The sequence below is a fragment of the Larus michahellis genome, chromosome 3 (assembly GCF_964199755.1).
Source record: "Larus michahellis chromosome 3, bLarMic1.1, whole genome shotgun sequence".
In the NCBI taxonomy this organism is placed as follows: Eukaryota; Metazoa; Chordata; class Aves; order Charadriiformes; family Laridae; genus Larus; species Larus michahellis.
Genome location: NC_133898.1, coordinates 128696611 through 128713989, shown reverse-complemented (window position 1 = coordinate 128713989; position 17379 = coordinate 128696611). Strand labels below are relative to the sequence as shown.

General features: G+C 49.6%; 1 protein-coding gene across 1 annotated transcript in view; it reads right to left on the bottom strand.

Annotated features, from left to right (window-relative positions):
• Positions 1 to 17379, bottom strand: part of XKR6 (XK related 6) — a 227288-nt gene that overhangs the window by 36449 nt on the left and 173460 nt on the right. Inside the window, exon 2 of the mRNA XM_074582110.1 lies at positions 8720 to 8916. Coding sequence (XP_074438211.1) covers positions 8720 to 8916 — 197 coding nt within the window. The remainder of the gene's footprint in view (positions 1 to 8719; positions 8917 to 17379) is intronic.

The window sequence follows — 17379 nt, the reverse complement described above, 5'->3', positions numbered from 1 at the left end:
ATTAGAGAAATAACTTCAGCCCAGTTCTGGGAATGTTTTTGACCTGATGGGAAAGAGAAAGGAAACCCAACTTGGTTCACACTCAATGGCCAAGGTAAGAGGTCTTCATTCAGCGTGTTTAGAGAACATGTGTCAGCAAGGCACACTTTGCTAACCTTACGGTTTGTAAGTCTTTGTTAATGTGTAGGGGGCCATTGGTGGAATTGTCTCGGCATAATTGCAGGTGAGGTGACTTGCCTCCTGAAAAGACGGAGCAACTTGACACTTGTGGAGAGTACACAGGGCTGGCATCATTAGAGTGAGTCTGGCAGAGCATTTCTGTGAGGGGGAGTGACAAAGCGACAAAAACGGATGTGGTGCAGCTGGTGCTGTCTCACAGTGGGGTAGCTGAAGGCACCAGGGACACTGATTTCCAAAGATAACATCAGGAACCTGTTTCTTCCTCTGCTTCCCATGCTTTGTACACTCTGCAAAGGTCTAAGTGATGTGTAGCAGGCCAGAACTCAATGACATGCCAGCATCCACCAGTTAAGTTGTGCTCAGGTTGGCTCGTCTCTCCTGGGTCTCTTTGCCTTCTCGGAAGTTCATGTGTGTACAAGAGGGAGTTGAGACTGCCTCTTCAACAGGTTAATGAACATCACCTTCCCCAAGGACAGGCTGAGATCAAACCATGCATCCGTTCCCCTACTGCAAACCTCCGTTTGCACCTCAGGGTATTTCAGATATGGGCTTCTGCGACAGGGAAAACAGCCGTGCCTGGTGGACGTCCCCCAACAGTGAGCACCCATGCGAAGACGTGAAGGGGCTGAGGGCACTGAGAGCATGAGGTTGGTCAAATGCCACTTAGGACAAAAGTCATTTCAGGAGATTTCTGTTGACTCAGTAAATCGACTGCACTCCCAGACTCAAGACTGTCACCCTGAGCTAGTCGTCTAAAATGACTGACAGTTTCTGAAACATGAAAGTTCCTTCCTTCAATACTCAGCAATTTTGAGCCAGTTGCATTAACCTGAACTGCTCCATCTACAACAGGGGTAGAAGCACAGAGAAGTCCCTGCCCAGCACCCGCCCTGCATCTTCCACAGCTGTTTTGCACGTCTCAGTGGCTACGTGCTCCCTGTTTATCCAGAGCTAGCATGCTCTCTTGGATGCCTGATGGGAGCCCCAGACCTGCACACTAGAGCCACCTGAAGATGAAAATAGTTGAATTTCCATGCATTTTACTAGCCAATTGCACAGCAGCGTGCAGCCACCTTTTCCTGTGCTCTAATCACGAATCTGCCACAAGAGGTATGTCTCCAAGAAAGTCTGCAGCATAAAATTACCTGAAAAAGCTTTAATTTCCTGCCTGGAATCTGCTTGGCATGAACTTGCTCCCCAGGAGCCTGCAGCGTAGAGATCCTCCCCAAGACCTCAGGCTACTCAGACCTCTCCATCTGTGCCTCAGTTTCCCAGCTGGCCTGCAGCCCCTAGGAACAGCATGGGCTAATGCTTGTGTAGAGCTCTGATGATGTAACCCTCTCCCAACGATTACCACAGCCTTACAAAGCCTAAAATTGGCAGCACTGGCCACCTGCCAGTACTGTCCTGTGAATGGTGACTCATCTTTTTTGGCTGTGGCATGTCATATGCGTGATGATGGCACGTGATATGGAACAGAAGGGTTTTCATCAGCACTCCGAAATAACAGAGCAAGAGCTATGGCAAGGTGGTGGATGGAGAAGCTGCAGGTGGGGATGGGCTAAAGGATGACATCTCTCCTTGGACTTGTTCCAAAGCCCATTGGGAAAAAAAAAAAGCTGTCACTGGCTTCAAAGGCTCCTGGACCCAGTCCTTCCCCACCGCGCTGGGACAATACGGCTGATGATAGGGCAAGCTTTCCCCATGTTGCTCACTGCCAGCATGCCTCGGGCTTGGCCTGCTCTCAGCATGCCAGAGCAAGACGTCCTGAGTGCCCACTGCCAACTGTGGAGATGGCTTTTTGATGCTGCTGAGAATTGGCCTGGGACCAGAGACTCATTTCAAGCAGGGCACCAAATTGTTATCTGTCATCCGGCTTTGGTGAGAAGGAGGGGACGGCAAGAACAGAGCCATATGCCCCAGTCTGGCAAAGTAACTGAGTCATATGAGTGGCCTCCCAGGCGAGCTGCTTATGTGTGTGGAGCTATCTGGGCATTTCGTAAGGTGCCTCCTTGGTCTGCTGATGAACATTTAAAGGGAAACTGTGGTTGAATCAGGTCAAACTTTCAACGCAGAGTATTCTGGTTCCTCCCTGCCAAGCCCCTTCAGCAAGCACACAACTGGTGAGGCCCTTTTCCCTTGCCCACATGGCAATGAGCAACTGCTTTTCTGTTCAAGCCTCTTCTGCCACAGGGAACCAAGGCTGAGTGATGGATGTCTCCCATTTCTTTTACTCCCCAAGGAAAGGCATGAGAGAGAGGGAGAAAGAATATGCCTTCAACCCCATGGGCAAAGTTTTAGCACCCTTTTTCCTTATCATCTGTCTCCCAGCCCAAGCCAAAGGCCAGACTGTGACTTTGGTAGACCTTTCACCCCTCCCCCCAACCCACCCTGTTACTGAGGAATCTATGAGGCAAAGATTTTTTAGGCATACATCGCTATTATCTTGATGGATCTTAGGATAAATACTCAGGTCAGAAAAGGCAAGAGGATTTCTCTTTCTGAAGGAAAAGGTCTTTGCTTGGACCTACATCGATGTCTCACCCATCCCAAATAGAGGGTGCAGACGACATGTTGATCTTTTTTGTACTGAGTCCTGTGGAATCTGATGCCTGTGTAGAAAGGGTCGAACCACGGCTTGTTTATGATGGGTATCTCTGGTTGTGGGACTCTGCACAAATGGGGACAATTTTGTGTAGTGTGGTCACAGAGAATTGAATTTGGGGTTTTGGATTCATGTTTGAGCACTGTTGGAATGTATATATTTTGTTAGACCCAAATTGAAAGACACCTGTGGAAAACAGGCAGCAACATCCCACAGCAAGCACTTTCCTCTACACATGCTTTTCCATCCAGCGTGGCATCTCCCACCCATAGTCTTTTGTGACTGCATCTTTACTAAGAACCAAGTATCTGCAGGGATTGTTCTCCAGCCCTGAGGCCAGCAGGCACAGCCTGGCCCCATCCGTACCCCATCTCTTGCCATCCAAAGGTGGCCACATCCAACTGCCTGTTGGGAATGGTCCCTGGTCTGTGTTTACTCCCAAGCAGTCCTTGGGGATTTTTTGGCTCAGAGTTAGCTGGCCCAAGCCAAAACCACGTCAGGCCCATGCTAACAGGGCAGCAGCAGTGATGATAGCTGCCCGTTGCCAGTGACTGTCCACTTACACCCCAGAACTGGATTTCTGATGGGCTCTCTGATGGACGTACCTGCTTGGCCCAGGCCAGCAGGAAGGATCTTGCACTAACTTCTAGTGTTCTTTCAAGGTTAGCAGTGCTACTTGTAGGATGAACTTTCAAATCTAATGAGTCTCTTCTCCACTCTCAGTGGAGACATGGGAATTTCAGTCTCTTTGGTTACATTCAGGCCAGCGCTGATCACATTTGAAAATCACGCCCTTGGGCAACTAAAGGCTGAAGGTTCCCTTTCTAACTTGGCTGCCTCAGCTAAGAAGGTTACTTTGATCTTTGAGGCCTGTGTAAGAAGTAATCCATTCATGTGTTGTCCTTTAGATATGGCCTTGGTTTTAGATCTCAAACCGTTCCTCAACAAGTCGTGGTGCCTTGGGATATTTCCTACCCTATGAATATATCTAACAGGACATTTCAGACAGTATGTAGTTCACAGCATATCCATTATTCACAGCATATTATTGGTTAACTACCAGCCTGTCATCAGGGGAAAATTAACTGAGAAATTTATCTCCACATTAGACTTAACACATCATCACCCACACAGGAATCCTCTCATTCAGGTGCAGGAGTGTTTAACTTGAGGTTGGCTCGTCATGAACCCACTCAGCTTGATGGGGAATGCCTTCCCTGGGCAGTGAGGGCAACGGGTAACCCACCCCTGCTGCTTGTCCTCCAATACCTTGCAAATACCAGTCAAATTTTCTAAACTGAGAGGAAAAGGCATCTTAGAGTGCCCTTGCAAAAAAAGGAGAAGCCCTGATCATAAAAGGCCTCCAGACATGGTACAGAAAGAGTGAGGACACAGTGAAACAGCTAGGACTTTGCTTTAGGAGGGACGAGATTTGGCTACATCATTTGCAAATGCCACCAGGCTATTTCTGCAGCCAACACACATCTGTAGCTGTCTAAAATCCCTTTTAGTGCCCAACTTGTATCACTCTGCTTAAAAAAGTGACCCTCCCCAGACAGGCTGAAGCTAACGCTGCTTTTTCTTGAATAGACGAGCAGCTTCAGACTACTTACTGCGGGCTGCAGGGAGTGCAGACACCTCGCAAAATCCCAGAGGTTTCAACAGGACTTTGCATAACGAAGGCTGACGCTGCAGATCTCTTTCAGATCAACAGCAGGGTTAGAGAGGAGATGGGCACAGCATCGGTGGATAGACAGCCCTCTTTTCTTGTTTTTGTAGGGGGAAACCCTGTGATGAAAACTGCAGCCTCACGCAGGCAAATTCCCAGCAAAAGCGTTCCGTAAACCACTCGTGACACGAGTGGAAGGACATCAGCGGTTCGGCTAATGCTCATTAAGTCTTAAAGTAGGCATGTGAAAAAATTAAGTAAAAGGAACCCTCTTTAAGAGGGGATTTATGCTGAAAAACTGGAATCCCTCTCACCTCACTAACTGCCTTCAAGTTGGGTGTCTCCTTTAAGCTGGTTATATGTGCTCCTTCCCCCTCAGTGCAGAGGAAGAGGCACCTCTGCAGGGTGAAGAGGGTTAAGGATGGCTTATTCTGCAAGAACAAGGAGGATTATCTGCTAGGAGTGATTATGAAATGAAGATCTGGGTTGCTGGGCTTTTTTGGGTTGTCGTTAATATTATGTTTCTCCCCGCAAAATACACCGTGTTATCTAAATTAGGGGAAGTCCTCTGGCCAGTGCTGTCCAGGAATCTGAGAGAGATGGCCGCCCTTTCATCCATCGTCTCCTAAATCTCAGAGACAGGTAAGGTGAGTCATGGACAGAGTTGTGCCGTCTCAGAGTCCCACCACCTCCTTCTGCCTAACCCTAGGGGCAGGTCTAAATCACAGAATCACAGAATCACAGATTGGTTTGGGTTGGAAGGGACCTTAAAGATCATCCAGTTCCAACCCCCTGCCCTGGGCAGGGACACCTCCCACCAGACCACGTTACTCCAAGCCCCGTCCAGCCTGGCCTTGAACACCTGAATGCATCACCTAGGTTCTGTCTACGTTCCCTGGAGAAAGGAGGGTGAACATCTCATCTCACCTCCTTCAGCCACTTTGGACACGGGCTGATCCATGTTTTGGAGACATCCTTCCTCCCTCACCTTCATTTGACTCTGGTTTGGACCCAGACAGCTGTGGTTGTAGCAGACGAATTGCGCGCAAAGGGCCTGCACACCAACACCAGCTCCTTCCACGTGCATATTCAGGAGCTGGTGTCGACCCATTTGTCCCAGCAGCCACAGCACAAAGTACTCCAGCTCAGGCTCTCAGCGTGCACCTTCCAGGTCAGATCTGCTCACCTGACGGAGTACACCGAGTTCTTACTTCTCTTCTCTCTGTGCTATTTTCTGCTCTTTCCCAGTCATTGGGCGACAGAAGCTAAGCTGGGATCTGGTCTGCCTTGTGCTAGGGATATGACGAAGGAACGAATCCTGACCTTCATAAAATCCCAAGGGGTGTTGTCCCAAACTTTACTGAGGTTGGGACTTGACCTCAAATTCCAGCTCCAGCACTTCTCTTGCTGGTGCTGTCAGACCATGCAGGAGATGCTAACTCTTGCGTGAGCAGGGGCCCATTAGTGAAACTTGTCTGTTCTTTGAGAGTTGAAGGAGCAACAAAAACAGGTTCCACTCAGCCCTTTCCAACAGGTACCTCTCAGGGTGAAATGGTTCTTGCACAGCATGGTGAGGCTTTTCCTTCTTCTGCCCACCCAATAGATAGTTAGCCTGATTGCATCCCCTTCTGCTAGTCCTTGCAGCGCTCCCCTGCTCATTGCAACCACAGTCGGCAAGATCAGCCCTTTCTGTCACCATGTTCCTAAACATCTCTGGAGGGTTTGAGCAAAGACGTCCAGTGTATTCACTCTTCTTACCTCAACAGCTATCTTAACATGGGAACTAGGAGAAAAAAGCAAAACTTCCTGACAGCTATTTCAGTAACTCGTTTTCTAAAGCTCCTTAAATAGGAGAAGGAGACATTATCTGACCCATTAGGAGAAGACCGGAGCCTGGTTTGGCTTCCTGCGCTGGGCTTGGTATTGCAGTCTTAAGGGCAGGGAGCTCTGGGGCTCGGAGGAGGGATATACGCCATATAAAATGGCAAATTGACCTTCTAGCACTAAGCACATCCATAAGAGGCTGTGTGAACCATATGGCAATAGCTGGAGTCTGGACACACTAGCACAGGCTGTACCTGGGTTTGTAGTCCCTGCTGGGGGCCGTTTTGCCAGTCCCTGAGAGCCGCAGCTGATACCGTCCCTGTTTAGAGACAGAACTGGCCTCTCCCTGTGACGAGCCACGCTCACATAGACACGATGAGCCAGGAGAGACTTGATTTGATTTTTAAACACACAGCCTCCCTAACAATACCCATCTTCCTTTGGCTTCTGCCTGCTTTAAGGGAAATCTTTGAGGCTCCCTTTCATAACGGCTCCTCTCAGCATTTAATTTCCTTTTACATAATTACGTGCGGCCGGGAGGAGGGGGAAGACAGAAGCACCGCCACCGGCACGGAGGAGCTTTAGGCAACCTTGCACCTGAGTCGGGAACGCCGAGCCAGCTCTGCCGCTCGTATCCATCAGCAGCGCCCGCCGCTCGGCACGCAGCCCCGCGATGCACGACCGCATCTCTGGCACCGGCACGGAGGGAGGGCAGGGAGAGGATGCACTGGGGACCCTGAGAGCTCGGCTGCTGGAGCGTGGCAGGCAAAGAGCCCTCCAGGGCTCGGGGAGGCAGGCGGGGACGTGCATTGCCTTGGAAGAGAGCGCAGCTTGGTCGCTGTGGTGGAGGAACGGAGGAACTGCATAGCTGAAGAAGGGGAGGGAGGGAGGGAGGGGGGGGCTGGAAAATGATGCAGCTTGTTCGGTGGATTAGGCAGCCATGCCTGGAAGTGGCAAACTGAAAGAGCCGCAGATTTGAAAGCCTAGAGGGATTATTCGGCCGTGTCGTCTGACTTGCAGCACAACAGAGACCAGCAAACTTCACCCCGTGCTTTCTGTAGCAGGTCCAACAATCTGCATAACGCCCTGGCAAGCCTCTTAGGTTATGATTTATGCATTTTTAGTAGGGTTAATAACGTTGGAAGCAGCAGGAAAAGGGTGCTGGCAAATGTGAGCAGTTCCAGCAGGAGTTATAGAAAAGCACGTTCATCATGTCAGCACTTTGGAGGCCTGGAGAGCTTGTGATGATAGGTTTCAGAAAAAAGAGTGCGCAAATAGGAGAAGGGAAGCCTCTATAAACAGCTGTGATGGACATGCTTAAAGTATGGAGGAAGGGGAGAGCACTCCGATTTACCGACGCTCTACATAGTGGTGACCTTGGTTGGTTCAATCAGCAAAATTTAACCCTGAAGAACTGCCTGGTTCCAACCCCAGCCCCAAGAAACATCTCAGGTCTGCCAGAAATGGCACGCCACAAACAGGCTGCCTTTAGGAAGCTGAGTGTCATCCCTGGTGTGTGAATTGAGCAAGGGCTGAATAACCCAGCAGCTCATCAGTGATACCACTGTTGGTCCTTGGAAAGGACAATTCTCCCTCAAGCTGGGGACCCTTTGGCAACCAGCATTCCCACGGGCATGGGCTGGTAGAGCTGCTCACCCCAGGGCTGGGACAGGGGCATATGCCTCTTGACTGGGGTGGTTGCCCCAGGCTCAGGACATCGCTGCAGCAAAGGACATAAAAATTGGCAAACTCTTCTCTGTGGTTGCTTCCAAGCCTCTGCTCATCTATCTACATTTGCAGCGATACCTGTGCTACAACATCTCTGCCTCTGCACAGTCCCCTCCATTGCCTTCTCCCCTCTCTTTTCTTGTACTTGTTGAGAACCACAGTACCAATGACCAAGCCTTACTTCCTGGGAACTCTTCAGAAAAGGTCCTGCAGCCTTTATCTATAAAACCAAGCACCTTATACTACACGTCACACCATCAGAGCATTGCACAGGCATTGAAGCATTAGTCCTCGCAACACAAACTCAAATTTGGCCAGTTTTATCAACCTACTTAAGAAAGGAGGGAAACTGAGGCAGAGAAGGGTTGCATTTGCCCAGTGTCAGGCAGTAAATGAATGGCAACACTTGCCATCGCAGCCAAGACTGCCAGCCTTCTCCTGATAACACCATCATTTTGTTAGACTGGACTGGGTGTGGAAGAGCTGAATCTTGTTTTTCCATTGATACTGATTTTTTTCTCAGTGGAACGAGCAGAAATTTTACCCAGCGAACGCAGCGCGGAGCTGGAATGAGATTTGTCCCAAGTGGCAGCCCCTTACACGCCAGGTTGCGTAGGGCGGACGGTTAGCAAAACATCCATCGGCAGCTGAGCATGGGATCAGAGGGGAGAGGCCGGGAGAATGGGGAGGGGGGGATGAGGGAGGCCACTTACATGGTAATGTTTCTGCACGGTTCTTTTGGATCATTATGCAGAGCTGTAGCACCAGTTGAGGGGCGCTCTCGAGGAAAGTTTCCAGGAGGCGCAACATATTTACGTCTGCATATTCGTACATCATAGCCCAGTAGAAACGCCGCTGGTGTTCCTTCCGCCTCTGGCTCTGGATCCCCAGGTACATAGTTCGGATATACCTGCAGGAAACAGGAGGAAAAGCCGAGCGTGAGACTTTGGCGTGCACCAAAACGCGAGGGGGACAGGGCTGTGGGCCAGTTGTAAGGGTAGAAGGAGGCTGTCTGAGTAAAAGGGAGCCTGGAGTGTCTACACAGCTCTAACACCATCTCCTGCAACATTTTGTACTGCAGGAGTGGGAAACCTTTCCTTGCAGCACCCAAATGCGAAGCATGGGGGCAGGAAACGCTCATGAAACATTTGCACAAGAAAACAACTCACTCTGTTCTTGTGAAGAGAAAAGAAGCTACTTGACAAATGCTGGTCCTGACACTTGGCGGTGGCTTGACAGATCGTCTAAGCCCCTGCAGCACTGTAGTAAGGAAATTTCCCCATGTACCCCAGAGATTTTACCCCATTTCATCACAGGTAGAGCAATGAGACACCACCTTCCCCTTCAGCACGTGTGACCCACAAATGCAAAAGACCACAGCTTGCTACTGGTCAGCTATTGAGACTTTGGGCAACGTTGGACTAGAAGGAGGTGTCTCATGCACGGACAGGTACTGTTCTGTCGCCCCTGTTTCCATATCAGATGTGCAAGGAGACCTGCAAACCTCACTCTGGGGGGACAACTTCCCGTCATGGAACATTTGGCCAACCTTTGTAAATGGAGCTGATCAAGTCAGGGTAGCACAAGGTGCCTGGATGTCACAGGAATCATGGCATTTAAGAAAGGAAGCATCTCCTAACAGGGTCCTTTCTAATGCTTGGTGATACTAGTGATCTAATATTTGGTGTTTTTCATTCTCAACCTGAGTGGTGGCTGTAACCTTGTGCTCTGAAATTTGGGATGGGAACCATTTCACCTAATGCTGACCCTGAAATTGGTCATCTGAGCTAGTCAATGGAGAGAAATGTCCCCTCCTGGGACTGTTCATCTGTCCCACCTCAGATGCCAGCACGACAGAGGACTGAAGTGCCTTCTGGAGGCTCTGGGAGGGGCTCACAGCACAAACTGGGGTTTCGCCAAAACGATTAGATCATTCCTTGCCACTTGGTGCGAGATCGCACAGCAAGGAAGAGCAGAAGGAAAGGACATAAGCTTCGTCAGCCTCTATATCTCCAAGTTTCACCCAGGGACAGGGAGCTGGGAGAGAAGCAGAGGTAGCTGAGCAAGCCCTGCCCTTTCTCAAGCACCTTGTCCTTCCTTCCCGTTCGCAGTTTGCAAGCACAGAAGACGAAAAATCCCGAAAGAAGACGCAAGGACACAAAAAATGACGCAGGAAAGCCACCAGATGGGGCTCGACACTCGAGAAAATGCTACGCCAGTCACATACGACACTGGTGACACTGGTGTGACATCCCCAGCAGCGTCCGAGTGGGGTAGAAATGCCCGCTGACCACCTGCCCTCTCATGGACACCAGGCGTCCTCCCACTCCCCAACATGCCCAAGGCCACTGCCTGTACTCGGCATTTCCCTGAAAGCCCTCAGCCCCAGAAGCTGCAGGATGACACAGGAATCCTGCCTTTTCTTTATGCATGTGAGAAATTACACCGGAAAGGCAAAGCTGGGGAGAGTGGCTCAAGGAGAAAGCAGAGAACAAGAGCATGCAACTGGTTTTTATAATAACAACTAAACAGGGCCACCAAAAACCAAGGTGGTGCTGCCCATAAGGTGTTGCCCATGGGCAAAGACAGCATCACCTTTGCCAAACTCTTTCCACAGAGATATTCACTGAAGCCATCTTGTAGTCTTGCACGGCCTCCCCTTCCCAGGAGCTCCCATTCCTGCTAGTACATGAAACCTAAACTCCTTTTCTGAAGGTTAAGCCACTAATTTATCATCATCCCAGCCATGGACAAGGAGAATTTATTCATTTTCACCCTGCAGCAGTCTTTTACCTGTCTGCACATAGTTACCATGTAAACCTTCAGTCTTGTTTTCTCCAGATTAAAAAAACATCAATTTCTTTCAGTCCCTTCTCACAGTTCACATTTTCTAGACCTCTGCTCTTCCACATTGCTGTCCCCACCAGCTGTGTCTGGGTTTTGCTTATTTTTAAGACTGTCTACTTTTCCAAGCACTCTGGCTTGGCAGAACCAAACTATAACAATGTCACTGAGTCACTAAAAAAGATTAAGAAGAAACTAACAGAAGGGACACCACGTCCTGCAGTGATTTCTCCTTGATCTCTAGAGATTCATCACCATCCACACAGTAATGCCTTGGTCTTGTCTCCATCAATGGCCAGAACAACAGCAATGACAGCAACACCAAATTCTCTTGGCTGTTGAGCCCACAGCCTTTTGCAAAGATCATCCCTAATGTGCCCCTTCCATAGATGGGGAAACTGACCACAACACAAACATATGAGTGCAATCACAAAATCACAGAATAGTTGGGTTGGAAGGGACCTTTAAAGGCCATCTAGTCCAACCTCCCTGCCATGAGCAGGGACACCTCCCACTAGACCAGGTTAGCCAGAGTCCCGTCTAACCAGGTTGCTCCAAGCCCCGGCCAACCCGGCCTTGAACCCCTCCAGGGATGGGGCAGCCACAGCGTCTCTAGGCAGCCTGGGACAGGGGCTCACCACCCTTGGTGTAAACAATTTGTTCCTTATACCTACTCCGAATCTCCCCTCTTTTAGTGGAAAGCCATTACCGCTTGTCCCACCGGAACAGGCCCTGCTAAAACATTTGTCCCCATCTTTCCTGTAGGTCCCCTTTAAGCACTGGAAGACCACAATAAGGTCTCCGCGGAGCCTTCTCTTCTCCAGGCTGAACCCCCCCAGCTCTCTCAGCCTGTCCTCCCAGCAGAGGGGCTCCAGCCCTCCCAGCATCTCCGGGGCCTCCTCTGGCCCCGCTCCAACAGCTCCGTGTCTCTCCTGTGCCGAGGCCCCAGCGCTGGAGGCAGTAAAATACTGCTCTGCCTGGTGATGGTCCTCCATACTTCCTTGATACTGTAAAGCCCAGCTCTGCTCAATTTGGTCTGTGCTGAAAGACACGAGAAGGACAAACCTGTCTCAATCCAATTGCCACAGGGGACCGTGACCTCAGGAATCCCTGGGCATAATTTTGGCCAGAAAAGGTCGCAGCCTCCCAAATGAACGGTGCATGAGCAAAACAGCTCCAACGACCATTTGCAGCTGAAGGGAAATTAACTTCTCTTTGTACTTCCAGTCCATGCAAAAATATGGTGCTCTGTCTTTAGCATCCTTCAGACCCAAATCTGATGAAGGGAGGAAAAGGAGGACTAAAAACGCATTCCTCCTTGAGGCCAGACGACTGTTGAGTTTTCAGCAGAGAAAGTGCGAGAGTAAGTGGGAAAAGCAGTATTTCTGCCTGGTAGGCTTTCAACAATTAATAAGTCTAATTAATCAAGATAAAATTTCACCCAGCTGTAATATCGGTAACTCTTAATCCCATTCCTGAACACGAATGTACAACACTGGTGTAAGCAGTTTTATTCCAGTATATCTGTTTCTTCTTTGTGGTATTTTATTTACTTGTTTAAGGGCTTTTTCCTACCTTTACTAACACTGGTTAAGTGTAGACAAATGCTGAAGAAGAAAAAAATCAATGTCATTTCACCTGAAATTTGTTGTTCTCGGTCAAGTGGTAGCAAACAGGATTCTATAATTAGACTTTCAAATCCATATTGAGGCCTGATCTTCAATCTTGAGCAACACGATGCTTCCTCTTATGTCAGTAAAAACCATTCACCGCTCTGTGCTTTTGAAAATCAGGCTAATTTATTTATTTAAGAGCTTAATTTTGGATACAGGAGCCTAACATCGGGCTTTTTGTTTTTTGAATGCTGGCTATTTTTATATACGAGTGCGTGTATTTGTGTGTATGCATGTATTTTTAGTTCTAAGTCCCACTATGGCTTCAAGAGATAGAACTAATTTGGGGTTGGGAGGGGGATTTGGGGTGATTTTCTTTAAATGCACAAAGGATTGGCTGTCCCCTCCGTTCTGGCCGGGTTCCCAGAATTCCTGTTGGTATAATTACCCTCACGCTTATTTACTACGTATGTCGCAGTAGCACACAAACTGCGCGGGGCAAAGTCACTGCTGTCCCTGCGCCAAACCATGTTTTTAAGGAGCCAAAGCCATCAGCTCCAGAAATGTGGTCAAATAACCTCTGGAGAGAGCCCCAGGATGCCACCAGGAGGGAGAAGATGCTTCTACTGTAAAAAAAACCACCTTACCCTAAGTGCTCTGGAAAAAGATGCTTCATGTGGATGGCAGAGGCTGCTCAGCAGTCTCAGCAAGGACTGTAGCAGAAATGTCCAGAGACAGGATTTTGGAGTCAGAAGCTCTGTCTATACCATTAAACAAAGCAGACCAAAGACCAGCCTTTGTCCTTGGCCAGCTGGCATGACTCAACTCCACGTGGAGTCCATGCTAGTTGGTCTTGTCAAAAATTGCCAGGGACTGCACTGACAGTTTAACAGGGTGAACTATTACAGGATTGTGCCTGTACATTGGCACTGTTCGATTTACAGAGGTGGCTCTGAAGTGTAGGAGGAAGCCTCAGGCAACACACTGGCTTGAAATGAAGAGGATGCTGAGGTGTAAGAGGGTTGCAGGAACATGGAAAGGCACATCAGCACAGGCCCTGGGCTATGTTTCGAGGGAAGAAGAGTCACAGAATCCCAGACTGGCAGGGGTTGGAAGGAACCTCTGGAGATCATCCCGTCCAACCCCCAGCCAGAGCAGGGTCACCCAGAGCAGGTGGCACAGGAATGCGTCCAGGCGGGGTTGGAAATGTCTCCAGAGACAGAGACTCCCCCACCTCTCTGGGCAGCCTGTGCCAGGGCTCTGCCACCCTCACAGCAAAGAAGTTCCTCCTCATGTTTAGGTGGAACTTCCCATGTTCATTTTTGTGCCCACTACCTCTTGTCCTGTCACTGGGCACCACTGAGAAGAGCCTGGCCCTATCCTCCTGACACCCACCCTTTCAGTATTTACAAGTGTTGATAAGATCCCCCCTCAGTCGTCTTTTTTCCAGACTGAAAAGACCCAAGTTCCTCAGTCTTTCTTCATCAGAGAGATGTTCCAGTCCCCTCATCGTCTTGGTAGCCCTTTGCTGCACCCTCTCCAGCAGTTCCCTGTCCTTCTTGAACCGGGGAGCCCAGAACTGGACACAGCACTCCAGGTGTGGCCTCCCCAGGGCAGAGTAGAGGGCGAGGATGACCTCCCTCCACCTGCTGGCCACACTCTTCTTGTTGCACTCCAGGATGCCATTGGTCTATCCCACACAACCACCAGCTGGCCAAGGTCAGTAATCTCAGACTATATCTACAATAGTCAACAAAGGACAGGGGTCTGACCACTTGTCCTGAGGCCAATGGGCCAAGACTGACACAGAAATGAAATCTCTCATCCTCCAAAACCAGGTAGCTGCCTTCATGCTCAGTATTGAGTTGATCCCTGGCTCCTGTGGAGTCCCGGGCCCTGCCCAGGTTATGATTACTTGGGAGAGCGCTCGTAAGTCTTGACCAATCTTGTGATTATATTAAAAATTTAGCATCACGATGAAGTTACGGTGCCCATGAGCAGGATTTGAAATTGCCTAGTTTGCTAGTATAGGTATATGGAAAGACGGAAAGGAATAGGATTTGAGGTACCCAGACCTCTCCCAGCAACACCAGGTTGGGAAACTCTTCTTGACCAAGCACAGCCAGGCCTAGTACTGCTTTCAGAGAAGAAAACCCAGGCATGAAAAACGGGAAAGCATGCTTGAGAGGGCACAAACAGACCTCTAGGGAAAGGGGGAGCTCAGAAAATTAACTCTGCTGAGTAGGTGTAAACTTATGCCTGCAGCACCTTACATGCCCCTTTGCATGGGAAGGATTTATCAAGACCAGGAAGGCAACAGGTACACCACCCTTCCCAGCATCTCATTAACCTCATCTGCTTCTCTCTGGACAAACCTACTTTGCCATGGCACTACAGGAGCGTGGTTATGTCCTAGGTGTTATGGTAGCAACGCACATGGTATGGATGGACACCATCTCCCTCACCATCCATCCCATGCACCAGCTTTCTCCCTGGTGCTCACTCCTGGAAGAAGAAGGGTGGGATGGGGTGAGTTATTCATCTGATGGCTCACCCTCCTGCTGTCTCCTCCGTGGGCACTTCTGCTAACTCTTGCAAGGGACCATTATGCTTAAGCACTAGAGGGTGTTTACAGATTAAAAGCCCACTCCTTGGAAGGGAGGAAATGAGGACGCGTGTAACTGCTCGGACGGAAGGCTTGCAGCAAAGGCTGCCTGAACGTACCCTTAAAAAGAGGTTATGTAAGGCCAGATCTCAGCTGGAGCAAGCTGGCATCCACAGGGCTCTAGCAATTTACACCAGCTGCGGCTTTGGCCCGCTTTTTTAATTTTAATGAATTATTTTCATTCTAACAGATATAAAAAGGAATACAAGATGCAGCGCTCGAGCAACAGGGGAGCATGAAAGTAAAATGCTGTCTATTAAAAAAATCAAAATCAAACTTACAGTTACCGTCACAATTAAGGTGCTCAATATCGACATTTGTTACTGACTTTTTTCTTCGCCATAATGTTGCAAGTTAGCGATAAGGATTCACAGATGGATAATTATTGTTCCTAGTTCGAGTATGAAAGTAGCATCTATGGGCCCCATCCAGGTGCTGATATACCACAGCTTTGTCTGGCTGCTTCCACGGCATCAAACTCCTCCAGAACAAGGTGCTGCATCCAAACCACCTCAGGGGAATGGTTCCTGGCCTGGGCTAATCCTCAAAGGGTGTGAAAGGCTCATTTACCCCATTGCTGGTTGCCTTGGGCCAAAACCATGCTGGGTACTGTTGCTAAACTGGGGAAGATGGCTTGACATCTCAAAAGCAAGAAGGGCCACATGAAATCTTCTCATAGGACTAAGCAAGCAGCGCACAAACCCTTCCTTTAACCCAGCATCCTCATACGTCATCCCAACCACATAAGACTAAATCTCTCATCATTTTGATGGGCCCTTTATTTTCAGGATCGGGATTCTCAACGCTTTGTGAGATCTTGCCACTTCTGGCGCTTCTTGATGTGGTTTATACCCAAGAATAAATAAAATGCAACAAGAAGTGTGTTATCATAGAATCGTAGAATTACAGGGTTGGAAGGGACCTCTGCCAGAGCAGGGTCACCCAGAGCAGGTGGCACAGGAACTTGTCCAGGCGGGGTTGGAATGTCTCTAGAGATGGAGACTCCACCACCTCTCTGGGCAGCCTGTGCCAGGGCTCTGCCACCCTCACAGCAAAGAAGTTCCTCCTCATGTTTAGGTGGAACTTCCTATCGTCAAGTTTGTGCCCATTACCCCTTGTCCTGTCCCCGGGCACCACTGAAAAGAGCCTGGCCCCATCCTCCTGACACCCACCCTTTCAGTATTTATAAGTGTTGATAAGATCCCCCCTCAGTCGTCTTTTTTCCGACTGAAGAGACCCAAGTCCCTCAGCCTTTCTTCATCAGAGAGGTGTTCCAGTCCCCTCATCATCTTGGTAGCCCTTTGCTGTCCCCTCTCCAGTAGTTCCCTGTCCTTCTTGAACCGGGGAGCCCAGAACTGGACACAGGACTCCAGGTGTGGCCTCCCCAGGGCAGAGCAGAGGGGGAGGATGACCTCCCTCCACCTGCTGGCCACACTTTTCTTGTTGCACCCCAGGATGCCATTGGCCTTCTTGGCCACAAGGGCACATTGCTGACTCATGGTCATCCTGTTTTCCACCGAGCTGCTCTCCAGCAGGTCAGCCCCAACCTGTCCTGGTGTGGGGGGTTATTCCTCCCCAGGTGCAGCACCCTACACTTGCCCTTGTTGAATTTCATAAGGTTCCTCTCTGCCCAACTCTCCAGCCTGTCCAGGTCTCCCTGTATGGTGGCACAGCCTTCCGGTGTGTCAACCACCCCCCCCAGCTTTGTGTCACCAGCGAACTTGCTGAGGGTGCACTCTATCACCTCGTCCAGGTCATTGATGAATATATTGAAGAAGACTGGACCCAGTACTGACCCCTGGGGAACACCACTCGTCACTGACCTCCAACTAGACTCTGTGCCCCTAATCACGACCCTCTGAGCTCTGTCTTCCAACCAGTTATCTATCCACCTTACTGTCCATTCATCAAGCCCTCTCTTCCTAAGCTTCCCTATGAGGATGCTGTGGGAGACCATGTCAAACGGCTTGCTTAAGTCAAGGTAGACCACATCTACCGCCCTCCCCTCATCTATCCATCCAGTCACGCCATCATAGAAGGCTATCAGATTAGTCAGACATGATTTCCCCTTGATGAATCCATGTTGAGTACTTCTGATAGCTTTCTTTTCCTCCACATGCCTTGAGATGACACCCAGAACGAGCTGGTCCATCATCTTTCCAGGGATGGAGGTGAGGCTGACTGGCCTGTAGTTCCCCGGCTCCTCCTTCTTGCCCTTTTTGAAGACTGGAGTGACACTGGCTCTCCTCCA